This window comes from Anabas testudineus, chromosome 5 (genome assembly GCF_900324465.2).
Source record: "Anabas testudineus chromosome 5, fAnaTes1.2, whole genome shotgun sequence".
Classification (NCBI taxonomy): Eukaryota; Metazoa; Chordata; class Actinopteri; order Anabantiformes; family Anabantidae; genus Anabas; species Anabas testudineus.
Window position 1 is genome coordinate 26,295,537 of NC_046614.1, and position 20,077 is coordinate 26,315,613.

General features: G+C 42.9%; 2 protein-coding genes across 5 annotated transcripts in view; one reads left to right on the top strand and one right to left on the bottom strand.

Moving 5' to 3' along the window:
- LOC113155156 (E3 ubiquitin-protein ligase RNF123) overlaps window positions 1-20,077 on the bottom strand; it is a 108,481-nt gene that overhangs the window by 32,610 nt on the left and 55,794 nt on the right. The window contains exon 37 of one of the 4 annotated variants that reach the window (XR_003298108.1): window positions 16,141-16,289. The exons of 2 other annotated variants lie outside the window; for them this stretch is intronic. Coding sequence is in view for 1 of the 2 variants with exons in the window: in XM_033325994.1 (XP_033181885.1) it covers window positions 16,232-16,289 (58 nt within the window). In the remaining variant the exon portion in view is untranslated. Of the gene's footprint in view, window positions 1-16,126; window positions 16,290-20,077 lie in introns of those variants that run through there. One more of the 4 variants, XM_033325994.1, reaches the window with a different exon arrangement.
- On the top strand, window positions 2,676-7,744 carry amigo3 (adhesion molecule with Ig-like domain 3). The gene has a single exon (XM_026349770.1). The coding sequence runs from the start codon at window positions 4,521-4,523 to the stop codon at window positions 6,180-6,182; it is 1,662 nt and encodes a 553-aa protein (XP_026205555.1). The 5' UTR covers window positions 2,676-4,520; the 3' UTR covers window positions 6,183-7,744.

A 20,077-nucleotide genomic window follows, 5' to 3' on the forward strand; every position in this document is an offset into this window, starting at 1 on the left:
TGAATATCAATTGCTAATGATGTGAACGAGACGTGGAAAACGACAACCTACATGTGTAGCGATGCTGTTTGTGAGCTAACAAATTAACGAGACTAAAGAGGTTCGGACAGAGACACCAGAAAGTGAAATATTATCTAAACAAATTTACAGTCAGGCGGGAGTTCATCATAGTCACTGGAGGAGGTGGAATAGGAGATAATTGGAATTGGAAGAATAAAGTATAAGGAAAAAGTATAGGGGCACAAATTATACAACCAAAGAGACCAGGTGTGTTACCTGTGTAAATGTTGGGATGCTTGGGAAATACCAACAAAGGAAAGGCCCAAAGTAAATATACAACCAATCAATATTTGCAGATGGTATGGTTTTAAACATATTACCTTCATGCTGCCTCTTTCCAATGCAGTTTATTATCTCTCAGTTCAGGCAGCAGAACTAACAGCAGTGTGTGCAAACCTTACAATACACTAAACATCAAACCAGAAACCCACTCCCTTCTGCAATGAGCTCTGCTCTTCATGGGAAGATTGGTGTAAATACCCTCTGATGCAGTGTGCGTGCCATCCTGAGAAGAGCCAAGTAGATGACAGATTAGCTCTTCCCTGGACCATCTTTCCATTTTTTGACAGATCCACAATTGGGTCTCTGTTGCTGCAATTTCAGCAAGATAGCAGCTAACTTCTTCTGGGGGGTCCTAAGGAGAGTATAGGCTGGTCCCATCCCAACCAGTATTACATCCATAAATCTCCTCTTTAGTCTTCCTCTACACCTCCTGCCTGGCAGCTCCAACCTCAGCATCCGTCCACCGATACGTTCCCAATCTCCCCTCTGAACAAGTCCAAACCACCTCAATCTGGCTTCTGACTTTATCTCTACCGTCTGACATGGTCTGTCCCTCCGATGGACTCATTCCTGATCTTCAGTTCTGCCTTCTGTCTTTTCTTCATTGCCGCTGTCTCTGAGCTGTACAGCATCTCTGGTCTCTCCCCCATCTTGAACACCTTTCTTTCATTCTTACTTCTTTCCCTCTGCTCGCTGTCACCTTACTGTTCCACTTGGCTCCCTCTCATTCACACACACATGTATTCTGTCTTGCTGCATCTAACCTTTGTTGCTCTGCTTTCCATAGCACACCTCCACCTCTAACATACTTCTCTGCCACTCCAGACTTCCTCATACAAACCACAGCTCCTTTCTCAGCATCCTGTTAGACGTTTTCTCTAGATCTACAAAGACACAGTACAACTTTCTTTGCCTATCTCTATACTTCTCCATTAGCATCCTCAAAGCAAATACTGCATCTGTTGTTAACTTCCACTACTCTATGGCTCATCAGCTTTATTCGTCTGTAGTTGCCACAGCTCTTCACGTCTACCTTGTTCCTAAAAATTGGCACCAGTACACTTCTCCTCCATTTCTCTCGCTCTCCAAAATCTTGTTATACAAACTAGTCAGAAACTATACTGCCACCTCTCCTAGACACTTCTATACCCCCACAGGTATGTTATCAGGACCAGTTGCCTTTCCACTCTTCATCATCTTCAATGCCCTCCTCAGTTCACTCTTCATAATCTTAATCTTTGCTACTTCCTGCTTCACAACAGTCACCTCTTCTACTCTTCGTTCTCTTTCACAAAACTCAAAGTGGTGCTAAAGTGATAGTCTGAGGATCTCGAAAGTAATTATAGCTCATCCTAACAAAAAATTATCATTACCATATTTTATCATAATACATCCAATAGCTGTAACTTTCAGTCTGCCATAATAAAGCCACAACATACAAAGCATTGAAAAAGACAAGAATAGTAGTATAACTGTACACATACAACTGTAGTATAGTGTTTACCATGAAGAGAATGAAAGAGAAGAGAACGAAAGACAAGAGAAGATAATGAAAGAGAAGAGGATGAAAGAGAAGAGAAGATAATGAAAGAGAAGAGAAGATAATGAAAGAGAAGAGAATGAAAGAGAAGAGAAGATAATGAAAGACAAGAGAAGATAATGAAAGAGAAAAGATAATGAAAGAGAAGAGAAGAGAATGAAAGAGAAAAGAGAATGAAAGAGAAGAGAAGATAATGAAAGACAAGAGAAGATAATGAAAGAGAAAAGATAATGAAAGAGAAGAGAAGAGAATGAAAGAGAAGAGAATGAAAGAGAAGATAATGAAAGACAAGAGAAGAGAATGAAAAAAGAGAAGAGAAGAGAAATACTGAAGAGAAGATAATCAAGAGAAGACACGAGTAATGCAATAGAAGAGAAGAGAAGAGAAATACTGAAAGAGAAGCATAATGCAAGAGCAGAACGGGAGATCCAAGAGAAGACGAGATGAAAGAGAAGAGAATGAAACAGAAGAGAATGAAAGAGAAGAGGATGAAAGAGAAGAGAAGAGAATGAAAGAGAAGAGAATGAAAGAGAAGAGAAGAGAAGAGAAAATAATGAAAGAGAAGAGAATGAAAGAGAAGAACGGAGAATCAAAGAGAAGAACGGAGAATGAAAGAGAAGAGAATGAAAGAGAAGAGAATGAAAGAGAAGAGAAGAGAAGAGAAAATAATGAAAGAGAAGAGAATGAAAGAGAAGAGAATGAAAGAGAAGAGAAGAGAAGAGAAGAGAAGAGAAGAGAAGAGAAGAGAAGAGAAGAGAAGAGAAGACTTTCTCGATTCCATCTGTCTGTCCAATCAAATTACCTCCAGAATCACCCTCATTAAGCTCCTCCTGTGTAAACATGAGAGAGAGAGACAGAACAATACAGAAAAAAGAGAGACCGTGTCAAACGAGGGGAGAACAGAGATGTGGCAATGAAAACAAAGTGTGAGTGTGAGAGACAGGAACAGAAATAGAGAGGTGAGTGGAGCAGTGAAAAAGAAGAACAGGAGGAGGAGGTTGGGAGATGGGCGGAGGATGCTGAGGAGAGAGAGCGAGCGGAGGGGGAGGAGGATTAAGCTCGACTGGATGAGAGGTGGAGCTGGGAAAGCACCAGAAGCAGCAGCCACGGCTCGGCAGGCAGCAGAGGCTAAAACAGCTCGACCTCCTCTGCACTCACATCAGGAAATAACCTGGACTTGCACCCTCCAGCATCTGCAGTGGACTAATGACAACTTTCCACTTTGTACCGGTGCTTTGTTTTCTTCTTTTTCTGAACCTCTGATCAGAGGACAGAAAAATAAAGAAAAGAAGACAAAGAGCTAGATGATCCATGTTTGGGATTTGACAAGATGAACTAAACAAACCTTCTAAAAAATCTCCCACTGCTGGAGGAAAAAAGGAGAAAGAAGAGGAACAGTTCTGCACAGAGGAAAGAGACAGAGCAACAGAGCGGTGAAAATGAGAGTGTGAAACCTTTAAGTAGTTACCACTGCCTGCGTATGAAGTGGAGTGGAGTGGACAGGATGCTGACTTGTTTGAAAATGTGATCTATGACTTGGGGTGGGCGTTAGACGACTGGGGCCGTAATTCACAAAACCCAACTTGCCGTGAAAACAAAAGAGAAGCTACAACAAAGAGAGAGAGAGAGAGAGTGAACCCGTGGATGAGCCGGTCTGTTCACTAAATAACTTTCATTTCTCCAGCTGAAGGCAGAGTTCCACTTTTTACAGGTTCAAACAAGACACCTTACAGACTAATTGAGGATCTAAAATCAGCAAAGGCCAGTACCTCAGTACAGAGGTGCTGTTATGGGATATATGCACTATCCAGCTCAATGTTCTGCTCAGCTGCTTTTATTTCCTCATGTTTTTCTTGGAATTAAGACCAACGGCAAAGAAGAATGTTTTTTTTCCTCGTGATTCCACTTTTCCAAACAGCTGGATAGGTTTTAAGAAGACAAAACTTTTTTAATTTACATTGATTTATCCATCAGTGTCTCCATCATCTTTTAACCTGGGTGGATTTTGGCTGTGCTCCACCTCCTTCTGCTTTAAGCAGAAGGAATCTGTTTTAAGAAGCCACTTTTATTTCTGTTTTTTTTTTTTGGCCACTCCAGATTACAGCCATGTTAGCAGGTGGATGGAATTGCAATCTCCCCAATCGACATTTGGGTCAGACCACATAAACAATCTGATCAGAGCACAAGCTGAAAGCATAAACGCAAGCAAACAACTGAGCATGTATTACGGTGACATTTTCTCTGTGCCCTGTAGCTTAAAGGCAGCAGATCAAATAAGGCTTCCGTCTTAAATGTGTCAAGAAAGTGAGCAGAGACTGAGGGGTTCAAACATTTACACTGGCAGATTTGCCTGGAGACAGAACACAAGCGAAGGGAAAAGACTTCACTTCCATAAGTGAGAAAAGGCCTGGTACAAGACAACAATGAAAAACATGCGTATACAAGATCATGTATTAGTTTGTCAGGAGTCTATTTATGTCTGGTGCAAGTTACGTCAAAATGAGATGAATCACACAACATGAAGGATGTAAATAACAAAGTAAAGAAGGGAAAAGTAACAGAGCACTGAGCTGGGTCAAACACAGGAAACTGTAAACACATTCTTGGCTGCTGATGCCCACAGCCTGCTCCTGGCATCATGTCGTATGTTGGTGGTAAAACTGGTTTTCCGCAGGGCGTGGTGGCACCAGCACTTAGATCAGCATCACCGTCATGGTGCACTGTGGTTGTGCTGCTAGTTTGTCTCCAGCTCCACCAGATGTGCTTCATTCAGGCCACCATCTGCCCATCTCAGGGCTCGTCACATGCAGGACAATGTCTCTGTGCCGCAGACATCATCAGCTGCTCCGGCCTGGATCTAGAGCAGGTCCCCGGAGAAATGCCCATTTCCGCTGTCACTCTGGATCTCAGCCACAACCGGATTGATCAGTTAAAGGGGGGTGCGTTTGAAGGACTTTACAGATTGGAGACATTACGGTTAGCACACAACCGGTTGGCTACCATTGACATGGGGGCATTTCAAAACACCTCCGGGGCACTGCTACAACACCTGGACCTGTCGTCCAATCAGCTTCATGCTTTGAAGCCACACTATTTCCAAGATTTGCCTGGACTGGAGGAACTGCTGTTATTTAACAACCGCATCGTACAGGTGGAGAGCAGAGCCTTGGCTGGACTGGGAAACCTACGAAAGGCCTACCTAAGTCACAACCGTCTTACTCACTTCCCCTTCTTCTCCATCCAAGAGCACAGTCACCCTCACCTCAGCATGCTGGACCTGTCCTCAAACCGCCTGCTCAAACTCCCCCTGGAGGATATTTCAAACTTACCCACTTTAGTACAGAGAGGACTCTACCTTCACAACAACTCCCTAGAGTGTGAGTGCTCAATGTACACACTCTTCAGACACTGGGAACAGAGGGGCTACGCCTCAGTGAGTGACTTCAGACAAGAGCACACCTGTCGGGTCTATGGGATTCAGAAAGGTACTGTGCGCTTCTTTCAGCATGCACGCTACTTTGAAAAATGCAACTCGACAGGAATGAGCGAGCAGCTGAGAGAGCAGGAGAGTAGCGTTTCAGTGAAGGCAGGGAAGGCATTGCTGCTGCACTGTGTGACCACTCTCACCAGCCACAGTGTCACTTTTCTCTGGGTGTCACCAAATCAGGAGTATGTGGCGCCGCCAGGGAACAATGGGTCTTTAAAGATGTTCACTAACGGCAGCTTGGAGATCGTGGCAGCACGTGAAGAGGACTCTGGTGTCTACTGGTGTATGGCTCTGGACCAGCAGCAGCAGCGTAACGAGACCCGGGAGGTCAATGTGACTGTGGTGCTGCACCATGACAGCGAGCCTCATGAGTCGTTCAACACCGGGTTCACTACACTGCTGGGCTGTGTGGTAAGCCTGGTGCTGGTCCTTATGTACCTCTACCTGACGCCCTGCCGCTGCCCTCCCTGTCCCAAGGCCCCGACTTCGGCCACAGCCACCGCAAGTCTTGGGAACGAGACTGGGCTGGGGAGCGCCCAGTCCTCCATCCTCAGCCCGACCCCTCCAGCAACCACTGAGGGCCCGGGCCGTAAGGTCAGTACCAACAAGCATGTGGTCTTTCTGGAGCCAATCAGAGAGCAGCAGAATGGCAGACTCAGGGCAGGGCCGGGAACTGGGGCGGTGCATGGACACCTGGGTACAGGTTTACTGCTAGGGCCAGAGCAGCACCCAAAGATCCACAATCAGTTGCCGCACAGGGTGGGAGAAACAGACTCCATCCTGTTGTCAGACACAGCCATCACGTTACCATAGCAACGGGACAAACCACAAGGGGCACTGTCTGGCACCATCACCACCATTTCCTCACCCGATTCCTCCTCACCACCTCCCTCTGCACCCTGTGTCCCACCTGTGCAGAGAAGTAATCCAGTAGATGTCTGTAGAGATTCTCAGTCACACAGGTCATGGTTATCCCAGAGGTGCTGCTCAGTGAATACTGGACCTTCATTGGTTCTGGCGACTGGTTTCATGAGACCACAGCATTTAAAAGCCTGGGGCCCCGAACCAGACCTAGACCTGATCAAGACATTTGGATGATAAGTTAAACATAACAAAGTCCAGTTGCTCCTGAACAGTCCGTGTGGGACAGAAATCCAGAACTGACCAAGAGCTTTTCAAACCTTCTCTGCTCTGAGGCTGTTCAACTGCCTAATAAAACAGATCAAGTGCAATTCTCAAAGATTGAAAACTGTTAACCAAATTACTAGACAGCCTGCCCACTAAGCCCTACAGCCATGAACCAATGCACTGTGACAGGGTGGGCTCTCTCAGATGTACAGGGTTGGAATGGTGCAGGACAGAAAAGAGCAAACCAAGATGTAGGCAGGACTGTGCAGCTATCAGATCTACAACAGACCAAAGACAGACAGACAGAGAACTTGTGAGAGAGCTGTGAAAACTCTCTTCTCTCAAGTCTGAGAGGTGTTTCAGATGAGGTTTAAAGAGAAAAAGGATGTCAGGAATGCAGGAGGTGGAGAGTGTGATCCTACGACCACGCTGAGCATGGACTGCTACTGAGAACCAAGTGCAATAGGCTCTCCCTTTAAGCACGGCTTGTACCTTTAATAAACATTTGCTACAGATGCCTTCTAGTCTCACACAGAGATGTATAATGCAGAAAAGATCTTTTCGTAGAGCTTTTTAGCATTCCTGTTTTGTTCTTCCCCCAGAGTCGGTGTGTCAGCTGATTAGAGCCAAATAAATCTGCATAGTGTAGCTCTGTCAAAATGTGAAATGCTTTAGAGTAGACATGCTAGAGATGAAGAGCTTTTAGCAAGTAAAAATAGAAACTTTGATTCTGAACTCCTGTACCCACCCCCACCCCCCCTCCAATCCTTGCTCCCCATCTCCCCTGGAACTTGATTACTGTCATCATCAGTCAGAACAGAAGTCGAGCATCAGGAAAACAAAAGGGAAATAAATTAATTAAATACCTCTGAACCATCGACTGAAATTATTTATGGAGCAGGAGCAGAACCATTGTTCAGGGAGACAGTGGAACTTTTTAAAGGTTTATCAATAAGCGTTTTATTTCTCACTTTGTCTGGAAAATAAATGTGAAAATGAATCTGTGACAAAGAAAAGATTTGTCTTCGTGTGGTGACTGACAATGACAATCAGGGCAGTTGGTGTTTTTATTGTCTTCACTGTATTCACTGCATCTTCCTCCCCCTCCTGGCACGGCCTCCCTCTCCTCCTCATCTCCTGTCCTCTGTGTGTTAATAAACCTCTGTATCTGGACTGTTCAGGTGAACGTCTGCCTTCTTATTGTGACTCAGACAAGAATTCTGCTGCATAATAATGTGACCAGTATGTTTGTGTGTGCATGTGTCCACCTGCACCACTACAGTCTCCACATATTCAACCAGGTGAAGAATCACAGTTTCCATCTCGTTCAACCTCGACTGTTTAATCATCACAACAACAAATGCAGTTTGATCTGTTTTCTTGGTGAAGAAGCTAGAGCTAAAAGCACCGAGATACTCAGTTGTTCTGTCTGTGGTAAACAAGTTCTGTCGTTGAGGTTTTAAAAGAGAAACTGCTGCAAATCAGACGTAGGCCGACAATATGATGCTGAATAGTCCAGGAAGGATTTAAGGGACTTGTCACAGGAGAGTAGCAGCTTACTACAGCATAAAAACCAGACTCCAAAATAAATTGGGCAGGAATAAATACACTGACATGGACTTCCAACCAGTAACACTTCTGCTGTTCAATTTTTACAATCTGAGATTCATGTCTATATGTGAGAGTTCAGCTGGGACCCCAATACACTGGAGATAAATTACTTTTTGTTTGTGTCCAGCAGTGTAAGAATATCTGCAATATTTACTGCTGTGGACAGATCCTAAACCAGAACAATTAAAGACAGCAAATAACCTAAACCAAAACATTTAGATTTAAGGTCGTCAAACTGAACCAACCTCATTCTATTTTCTGATCAAATCAACGTAAATCTTTTTATTACAGTTGAGTTGAAGACTCCAGAAGAAATTAACATTGATCAGTAGTGTTTGACTTACTAAGGTTCAGGTCCTACTATCTACTACTACTACCTACTACTAATAAAGTAATAAACACGTAGAGTCCAGGACCAGTGAGTGAGTCGAGGGTGAGGTGCTACGACAGGAGGTTGTAAGAGATAAAAAGACATAAAAGAAGGAAAAGCAGCAGAGGTGATGATGTTTCCAGAAACTACAGACACACAGCAGCAGCTCAGTCAGTCACAGATCAGCACTGGAAACATCAACACCTCTGTGTTTGCTGATATTTCTGCCACATCACAACCAGCACCGACCCGTCACTGCTGTCTCCATCTCTTTCATCATCACACTCCTGCAGAGCCACAACTCTCACTGCACTATGAGGTTCCGGTGCTGCCCCCCACCCCCCAAACAGACCATTTCAGTACCGCGATGGGGGAATGAGACAAAGGCTGCTTCGTCCTGCCTCATTTCAGAGCTGAACGTGCAGAAGGAGTCGATCCTTCTCCAGGCACGACACCGATATTCTTACCAAGCTTCTATCTGGAAATTCTCCATTTTCCAGTAATAAACTCATCTCGTCTGGTTATGGAAATTTTTTACTGGCAACAAACACAGAGAAACTAGAAGAGCATTTCACAATATGAGGCATTTATTTCCTGGGGATCGATAATAGAAGTCTGTGGTGTTTCTGCTAAAGATTCATATAGCAAGAATAATATTGTCCACAGATGTTTGTTCTCCAGCTCAGTTCTGGTCACATCAGTCTCAACACTTCACTGTGAGTTTTAGCAGTTACTTAGGGCAGGAACATCAAACTGCAACGCCAACTGATACAGAGTTAAACGGTGTCTGGAAATGTCGTACTGCACTTTCATTCCAACGCCACTTTCTAGTAACAGCTGGTTCTGGGAGTTTTCCACATATTAGCAATTAGCAAGGAAATAACAAAAATGAGATGAGGTTTATGACAATGAACTGATAACATGGTCTGGTTTAACATTGGTCATTTAGTTTTGGGTTTCTGGTTCCTCGGTGTCTGCTCATCTTTAGAACGACTTTGTTTAAGCTAGTTGTACCTATTCAACAGCCAGGAGAATTAGGACATTTAGCATTAAGAGTCAATAACGTCACCATGAGAATGAAAGTGTGTTTAGTTGCAGTGAGAAGTTCTGGTCTTGGTTTCTATCTCTGTCTGGTCTGGTTCCAAGGGTAGCAGGGACTTCTCACAACTGATGAAGTAGTCACAATTAAAACTTATAAGCTCATAAGCATTTTTCTGGAAATGATAAACGTGAGTTGAACAAGTTTCTATCCTCCACCATGACAGGTGGGCAGGATCCTATAAAGCCAGTCTACAAACCAAACCACACGTATGTTCTGAGTTAGCTGGTCTGTGATTTTCATTTCTGGCCCCAGTGACAACAAAACAAAAGAGAACATCCGTGTCCCACAACACAACATGAGATTCTCCAAAATTGTGCAGTCTGCTGTTGGCGTGTTTGTAGAACGCAGCCGTAAAACCTGCTCAGTGAAGGTCGGAGCTACGTCACTGTAACTCTGTAACTTTCTCTGTGATCCATCATTTCAGCTCAGCTGCTACAATAACCTGCTTCTATCTGATCTGAATTTCCTAACTTGACCGTTAGGAAGTTCTGATTTTATCAGAGTTCGGGAACAGCTGCACATTAACCCGTCACGTCTCCTGCTCTAACAAGGAGAAAAATGTGGAACAAAGGACAAGCACAGTTTGTACACCGATTTACTAAATCTAATTCTAGAGCCGCTGGAGTCTTGATGACTGTCAGGCGACACCCAGCTCAGTCTCAGCACGTCGGCTGTGATGCAGTTCTGTTGTTGAAGGGAGATGAAGAAGCTGAGATGTTTTGTTCTCAAGTAGTTTGAGACTGTGCTCCTGTAAAACATCAAGGTTTTGTACTGTGATTAACAGTAACATATTCTGGCTCGACAAAGAACCGTAATAATTATAGAATGTTTGTGACGCTGTAAACCACGTGTTTATTATAGTAACTGTGACATTAAACCAGCATCTCCTCACTAAACCTAACCTCGACGTGAGGAAACAATTGTATTTAAGTTGTTATCTCCGGTTACGCTGAGCTGTGTGTGTCTGAGCATTGGGAGAGGACCGAGAATAAAATCTAAATGGGTAATGGACTGTGAGACGGAGGAAATGAGTCTGGCCCACATGGATTCTGCGCGCGTTTGTTAGCTGCAGAATTCTGGTGCGAAACAGGAAGATGAGCAGATAAACAGAGGGAGGAGATCAAGCACCAGGTCGACATTTCCCACTAAACTGCTGCAGCCTGCTTTCTTATCGCTCCATGGGTTTCAAATGTCAGCATCTATCTAATCACATGCTGCATTAAATCTATTCCAAACACATTTAGTGAAACGTCTCATGAAGGCAGAGGCTCACTTCAGACACTAAACAAACACGGTCCCCAACAGCATTGTAGTGTTCGAGTCCTAGTTAATGCTGCAGACCTCAGCTGAGTTCTGAAAGGTTTCTTACTACACAGAGACAGTCTGATATGAAGTCACAGTGAACACATGATGTTCATTGGGATCATCAGGCTGAGAACGCAGACACACTGTTAAGAGGTTTCTCTCAGATGAAAACACACAGTAGCGTAGAACAAACACATGATGTAATGTCACCGCCAGCGTCTGCTTCACCGAGTCCTGTTTGCATCATCACAGCCACAAACGTGTCTCCTGTTATGTAAGAGTCCAACACAACCTTTATATGCAGACACACAAACAAAGAAGAGCACGGATACGTAGCACAAACCCACCCCCCAGTATACATGGATCATTAATCTCCCCGTGGTCATTTCCTGTGTAGCCTTCATGCTATTATTCAAATCAACACGATATCGCTGCACATCACAAAAGATCCTGAGCAGCCATAAATTACCAGAGCAAAGTGCTGATCATTATGCAGACGGCAGAAGGTGGTTGAGACAGGGAAGAAGAAAAGGCCATTATTGTGAAGTACGACAGCCCACACGGCAACGATGCCGAAGGACAGAGGTAGGAAGTAAAGAGGCGGAGGGAGGTGGAGCACTGCAGGTATTTCACACTTCATTAAGAAGGTCTGCATACATCAGTCAAATTATTTACAGCATGGAAAAACAGATATTCGAAGCTCATCTGTGTCCGAAACCACAGAAAACCACAGGTTACAGCTGGAGAACATCCCAACAATTAGTGATCCAGTGGTAGGTGTCTGCTCACGGCTGATTCAGCTGCTTCATCATTTTACTGGATGTAATCAAAAACTGAATGAGGCTCAAGAGAGTTGCTCTCAATACTTAGACACCCTAAAAACCTGCTTCCTTCCAACTGGACATTTCACTGAGAATCAGTGAAATGTGAGAATCACTCCAATCTGTGGACTATGGGAGAGATTAAAAGAGGAAACACAAATGTTCCATCAGTTTGGAGCAGAAACTGGCGCAGCGTCTGTATCTGTAAATACGCAGCAGTTAGCAGCCATCTCTGACATGGTTAGATCTATGGATCTATGGATGCTATCCCTCTTTTACCAGCTGCCCTGAAGAAACATGGGTGAAATGCTGTGAGCAGTTTGTGGATCTGAGAGCTGTAAAACCAGCCTGACTTGACAAACTGAAGAGCAATTAATTACTAATTTACATTCAGGGTGAGTTAAAGGATAAAATTACTAGTTAGTCAGAATGATTTCAACCAGATCCAAACAGAGATTCTGTGTAAAGACACAGGTAAGGGAAGATAATTCACATACAGTGGAAAGAAAAACTGTGAACTTTTTGGAATTTCATGGTTTTCTGCATAATTTGTCATAAAAAGTCACAACAATACAAAAACACAGTCTGCTGAAAATAATAGTACACAAACATATTTTTTCATGTTTTTATTGAACATAACATGTAAACATTCACAGCGCATGGTGGAAAAAGTATGTGAACCTTTGGACTTAATAACTGGTTGATTTTTTGATTGAATTTCTTGTATGCTTTGGGTCATTGTCCTGTTGCATCACCCATCCTCTGTGGTGTCTAGTTGGCGGACAGATGGTCTCACGTTTTCCTGCAAAATGTCTTGATAAACTCTGGAATTAACTTTTCCATCAATGACAACAACCCGTCCAGGCCCTAAGGCATCAAAGCAGCCCCAAACCATGATGCTCCCTCCACCATGTTTTACAGTGGGGATGAGGTTTTGATGTTGGTGTGCTGTGCCTTTTTTTTTCTCCACACATAGTGTTGTGTGTTTTTTCCAAACAACTCAATTTTGGTTTCATCTGTCCACAGAATATTTTACCAGTAATGCTGTGGAACATCCAGGTGCTCTTTTGTAAACTTCAAACGTGCTGCGATATTTTTTTTGGACAGCAATGTCTTCCTCTGTGGTGGCCTCCCCTGTACTCCATTCTTGTTTGATGTTTTCCTTATTGTAGATGTGTCAACACAAATGTTAGCATGTACCAGAGATTTCTGTAAGTCTTTAGCTGACACTCTAGGATTCTTCTTTACCTCATTAAGCATTTTGCGCTGTGCTCTTGCAGTCATCTTTACAGGACGACCACGCCCAGGGAGAGTAGCAACAGTGCTGAACTTTCTCCATTTGTAAACAGTCTGTCTTACCGTGGACAGATGATTATCAAGGCTTTTGAAGATACTTCTTTAACCCTTTACAGATTAATGCAAGTCAACAATTCTTGAAGTTAGTAGGTCTTCTGAGAGATCCTCTCTGCGAGGCATGGGTCACATCAGGCAGTGCTTCTTGAAACCAGTAAACCCAAAACTGGTGTGTGTTTTTAAAGGGCAGGACAGCTTTCAGCAACACATCCAATATCATCACACTGATTGGACTCAAGGTTGGCTCACTCCTGGCTCCAATTAGCTCTTGGAGAAGTCATTAGGCTAGGGGTTCACATACTTTTTCCACCCTGCACTGTGAATATTTACATGTTATGTTCAATAAAAACATGAAAACATATAATGTTTGTGCACTAATATTTTAAGCAGACTGTGTTTTTTATTGTTGTGAGTTAGATAAAGTTCAGAGCACATTTTATGACAAATTAATGCAGTAAATCATGAAATTCCAAAAGGTTCACAAAGTTTTTCTTGCCACTGTAAGACAGAAGTTCAAACCCTGCTCACTTTCTCAGCTCAGTTCATAATAATCCTCATAGTCTAATACTGTACGTAACAGTTCTGTTGAATGTGATTTTGTTCACATTTGGTTATTCTTACATAGAATAGCAGATAATTTTCTGTCTCTACCATCTTTCTGTAACCTGAACCAGAAACTGTGACAATCCAAAGAGAACAAGAAACATAAAATAAAAGACGACAGACTTCACTGAAAGGAGAGGATGGTTTGCCTGCTACAGCCTCACAGAGGCAAGTTGGGAGGAACAAACCCAAATAAGACCTCTATAGAAACTAACATCCTATTAGTTGGTTGAATATTCTGCAGTAGTTTAAATGACTCAGTTGAAAGGGTTAAAGTGAGGCGAAGTAGACGATGTTCTCAAAGTGATGCACTAATGTGAAACAGAGGAGCAGAGCACACGTTAAATATTTAAGAGGTGTTCCCTCATGCTCGGCTTCCACTTCCAAACCAGTCAGCGTTTGACAGAAACTCGTGAAACAGAACAAAACGGTTCTGTTTGCGACTTTATTGCATAGTTAATTAGATTTATGTCAGAGAGTAATATGTGTTTTTAAAATAAGCATAAAAATTATTCCAATTTCAATCCCTTCAACCCATCAACAGTAAAGATGTATAAATAGTTTATTGGTGTATGAACAGGAACTGGATTTCTAACTGGTTCCATTTGCCTTGTGGGCAACGCTACGTTTTGACATTTAGGAAGAATGGGAGGAATAAAAAAAAGACATGACCTCTGGCTCCAGCTATGTCCCTGAGGAGGAGACAAGAGAAGCATCGTTTTAAAACCAACTACAGTAAAGTCTCTTCAGATCACCAGGTTCAGTCAGGAGAACAGCAAACACGGCAGCAGACTGAAGACTGTCCGATGATACAGCTCTGCTACAGAAGATGAAACTGACGAGTTGCCGTGAGCGACTGTAGCAAAAGTGCAGCTCCATACACAACACGCTTTTACAACAGGCGCGCCCTCCTCTTCTTTGATTACGTAACATTTGACTTATGGCAGAACATCTTTATGCTTAAATCACATTTTCACCTGGTTGTCCTTCATCGATACTGTTCTACCTCCTCACACATACTGTGCATGTTTATTTCTGTAAACACCAGCACAAAGGTAAAGCCTGACAGTCCAAGTGTGCAGTAAAACTTAATGACGTTCAGTACGGCATAAAGTCAAGAGCTGCACAGTCGACGTCCATCTGCTGAGAAAACTATTCAAACTATGACTGATTGAACTGCGACTCGAGCCATGTTTGGTTTTTCTCGACAAAATCCACATAAACAGACCAGATAAATATGTTTCTGCAGCCACGAGATGATTTGAGTGTGGAGAAGATGGAGGTCAGAAAAGGTAATGAGGAAGACTCACGCGGAACAATTACGAAAAGATGGTGGAGAGCTGACGCTGAGCAGCTGTTATTGTTGTCGTGTCTTAAATAAAGTCCCCGTCAGGTTCCAGCAGCTTGTTGTAAGACAGGAAGACAGAACATGAAGATGTGAAGAAAGCTCCTTTTTTCCTTTGCGAGGAGTTAGTGCTGTATAACAGGTCAGTTCCAGGTCTGTAAATCCAGTCCCGTTCCTCCGTCTGTGTTCAGGAACCAAGCTGAAACTTGAGAAAATAGTTTTGTCCTGTAGTATTAAAACTTCACTCAGTTGGATCAGGAGCTATTTTTAAAAAGCACAGCACTGTTTTCAATGATAACTAACAGACCTTAAACAACAAGTTTGAATTTTGCATGTTAAACATCCATGTCGACCACTAGTCTGTCGGCTGATGACCTGCTGTTTTTCTTCCTACATTACTGGCACTTGTCAATAAGAAGACCTGCTCGATTTAAATTCTGGCTAAAACATTTCATTCACAGTATATTCATGTTTCTTACATTTAACATTTGCGGTTCTTGTTAAAACTCAAATCCTGTTTTGATGTTAAAGTGAGCAGTGATTTAAATTCTGACCTGAGCAGACAGAGTTTGTGAAGTTAATAAAAAATGAAGCACACTAATAAAAACCACGGGACAGAGAAACGACAAACCTGCTTTAAGAAAGATCTGATGCTGCTCTCTACTAAAACGCACCACATCAATTATTCATATACTCCACAGTGTAAATAAAGCAACGCAGAAACTGTGAACTTAAGACTTTCAGTTTGATCTTTAGTAGATACTGTTTTCTAAAACACGTGAGGATGATATGACTGAAACAAGAACAGCTTGTCCAGTCATGATGAAATGACTGTGTGTGTGTGTGTGTGTGTGTTTGTGTGTGTAGAGAGAAGGTGATTTAAGGAATTTCTGTTTTAATAGTTAAATGTATTTATAATATATATTTATATAAGATCAACTGCTGGTCAATAGTTTAAACCACAAAACACTGTTTATCTGTCAAATATAAATGTGCAGGTCTAAAACACAGCAGGAAGAACTGCAGAGGTCACATCTGATCCCAGGACCACAGAGAGTTCAACATTGGAGCAGCCTGCCCCTTCCTCTGCTTCATCACGACTGAAACTGCTGTGACAGATTAGTGGTGTGTACCTGACATAGCGGAGCTGTGATATCCCATAATGACAGTCCATCAGCGTTTCTGGAACTCGCTCAGATCATTTATAGACGTCTACAGATGGTGTTAGCGTTTAGCGCGTCTCCACCTCGGTCCTCTAATACCCACACAGACACCATCACATCTACAGCGAGTCAGGAGACAAAGTACAGAAATCAGACTTTTCATTTTCTGTTCTCTTAATGACGTTCGTCTGGAGCTGCAGCGCTAATCTAACGAGGGTCCGTGGACCCGGTGCTGAGGTGTTAAAGACCTCTTGTGAGGAACAACCGCAGCCCAGATGAAACTTGGATCTGGTTCCAGATCTTCTACAGTTTCTACAGGAAATCCTCTGGTGGCTGTTTTGTTACCTGAATAATCATTTTAGTGATTTTTAAGAAGCTGAGGATTTGCTGCTAATAAACAGAGATTCTGAATCATGGAATAAAATCACCAATCATCCATTCAGCTGATAAAGGGCCCATCGGTGAATATCTGCAGAATTATGGAATTAGAGAAGAGAATTTATATTAAAACCAGTAAGAAATCACTCAGTTCTTTCTGTGACTCGTGTCCTGCAGCTCAGTGAATCAAACAAATGTGAAACGGGTCAATGAATGAATTACTCTGAGAGGTATTAATGAGGCTGGATGTGATCAGACCCCAGTGTTCATTTATTTAGCATCTTAGCTTGTTTTCTGGCTCCATCTGTGCAGTGACGGCTGAGCCAAGTTCTTGTTGACTAGGTGCCAAACTCATCATCATCATCATCATCATCATCATCATCGCTGAGCTGCACAGACGCCACTGAGGACGTATGAACTTATTAAACATAATGATCTGATTGTTTGATTCACAGGGAACCTGGACGAACTGAAATCCTGTAACTACACCATTTTTTTAATGAGCTTGTTCTTAAGATGACTGATTATAACATTTAACCACAACTGTGGTTTAAACCAGACGATGAGAGAAAGACAAGAGTCATAAAGGTCTTAATTACAGGCCAAACTGACAAATCCAAATCAGAGCATCAACATCTGATGAGTCCATGAACTCCAGCACTCAGACCGAACCCCAGGAACAAACAGACACAAGCTTCTAACGGCAAACAGTAACATGAGCTCAGTCCTGAACACGTCCTGCAGCTTTTTAAGACGTCAGACACCCGTTCACAGCCTCCTCCCCGTTTACTGTTCACATATTGTTCAAAAATCAACAATCACAGAGTTGATGGTTTCAACATTAGCGTAAATCTAAAAAGTTGTTTTATAAAAAAGTTGTTGTTGTTGACTCTTTCATTTTTACTGACAGTATCGCTCCACCTGTTTCTCATCTGACTCTCACTCTCCTCCCTCCTTTTCCTTATTTCCTTCCCTTGTTTTAATCCCCCCCCCGCCCCATGTTGTTTTTCTTCCCCTCAGATCTGTCTGCCCAACATTTACTCTCTGCTTTCACACTGATCTCCACTTCCTCCACATTCTCCTCTTTCTCCATGTTTTTCCTCAGAACTTCATTCAGACTGTCGGCGTCTCCCACCCTCCATCATCCATCCATCCGGACTCCATTTACCCCGAACCCTCGTTTCCATGGTAACAGAGACCACCACAAGCTGAGGAAATCTGCTCCAGATTCAAACATGACAACATGCACACGCATGTACAGACTGATAAACATCCAGTCGGACACTCTGGGACTGATTGTGACACTGAGCCATAGGGACGAGGAGACAAAGACCATAACAGAACCAGAACTGAACCACTCACTGTGTTAGTAACACTAACTATTGTTAGTTAACCAGCATTAACCACTGTTAGTTAACCAGCATTAATCACTGTTAGTTAACCAGCATTAACCACTGTTAGTTAACCAGCATTAACCACTGTTAGTTAACCAGCATTAACCACTGTTAGTTAACCAGCATTAACCACTGTTAGTTAACCAGCATTAATCACTGTTAGTTAACCAGCATTAACCACTGTTAGTTAACCAGCATTAATCACTGTTAGTCAGCGTTAACCACTGTTAGTCAGCGGTAACCAGTGTTAAACACTGTTGACCACTGTTAGTCAGCGTTAACCAGTGTTAGTCAGTGTTAACCAGTGTTAAACACTGTTAGTTGGTGTTAACCACTGTTATTCACTGTTAACCACTGTTAACCACTGTTAGTCAGCGTGAACCACTGTTAGTCAGTGTTAACCAGTGTTAAACACTGTTGACCACTGTTGGTCAGCGTTAACCAGTGTTGAACACTGTTAGTCAGTGTTAACCAGTGTTAAACACTGTTGACCACTGTTAGTCAGCGTTAACCACTGTTAGTTAGCGTTAACCAGTGTTAACCACTGTTAGTCAGCGTTAACCACTGTTAGTCAGCGTTAACCAGTGTTAACCACTGTTGGTCAGCGTTAACCAGTGTTAACCACTGTTAGTCAGTGTTAACCACTGTTAGTCAGCGTTAACCACTGTTAGTCAGCGTTAACCAGTGTTAACCACTGTTGGTCAGCGTTAACCACTGTTAGTCAGCGTTAACCACTGTTAGTCAGCGTTAACCAGTGTTAACCACTGTTGGTCAGTGTTAACCAGTGTTAACCACTGTTAGTCAGCGTTAACCACTGTTAGTCAGTGTTAACCACTGTTAGTCAGCGTTAACCACTGTTAGTCAGCGTTAACCAGTGTTAACCACTGTTGGTCAGCGTTAACCACTGTTAGTCAGCGTTAACCACTGTTAGTCAGTGTTAACCAGTGTTAAACACTGTTGACCACTGTTAGTCAGTGTTAACCAGTGTTAAACACTGTTAGTCAGCGTTAACCACTGTTAGTCAGTGTTAACCAGTGTTAACCACTGTTAGTCAGCGTTAACCACTGTTAGTCAGTGTTAACCACTGTTAGTCAGCGTTAACCACTGTTAGTCAGCGTTAACCACTGTTAGTCAGCGTTAACCACTGTTAGTCAGCGTTAACCACTGTTAGTCAGCGTTAACCAGTGTTAACCACTGTTAGTCAGCGTTAACCAGTGTTAACCACTGTTAGTCAGTGTTAGACACTGTTAACCACTGTTAGTCAGCGTTAACCACTGTTAGTCAGCGTTAACCAGTGTTAAACACTGTTGACCACTGTTAGTCAGCGTTAACCAGTGTTAAACACTGTTAACCACTGTTAGTCAGCGTTAACCACTGTTAGTCAGCGTTAACCACTGTTAGTCAGCGGTAACCAGCGTTGAACACTGTTGACCACTGTTAGTCAGCGTTAACCAGTGTTAAACACTGTTAGTCAGCGTTAACCACTGTTAGTCAGCGTTAACCACTGTTAGTCAGCGGTAACCAGCACTGAACACTGTTGACCAGTGTTAGTCAGCGTTAACCACTGTTAGTCAGCGTTAACCAGTGTTAAACACTGTTGACCACTGTTAGTCAGCGTTAACCAGTGTTAGTCAGCGGTAACCAGCGTTGAACACTGTTGACCACTGTTAGTCAGCGTTAACCAGTGTTAGTCAGCGGTAACCACTATTGATCAGCGGTAACCACTGTTAGTCAGCATTAACCACTGTTAGTCAGTGTTAACCAGTGTTAAACACTGTTAACCACTGTTAGTCAGCGTGAACCACTGTTAGTCAGCGGTAACCACTGTTAGTCAGCGGTAACCAGTGTTAAACACTGTTGACAACTGTTAGTCAGCGTTAACCACTGTTAGTCAGCGGTAACCACTATTAGTCAACGGTAACCACTGTTAGTCAGCATTAACAACTGTTAGTCAGCGTTAACCACTGTTAGTCAGCGGTAACCAGCGTTGAACACTGTTAACCACTGTTAGTCAGCGTTAACCACTGTTAGTCAGCGGTAACCACTATTAGTCAACGGTAACCACTGTTAGTCAGCATTAACCACTGTTAGTCAGTGTTAACCAGTGTTAAACACTGTTGACCACTGTTAGTCAG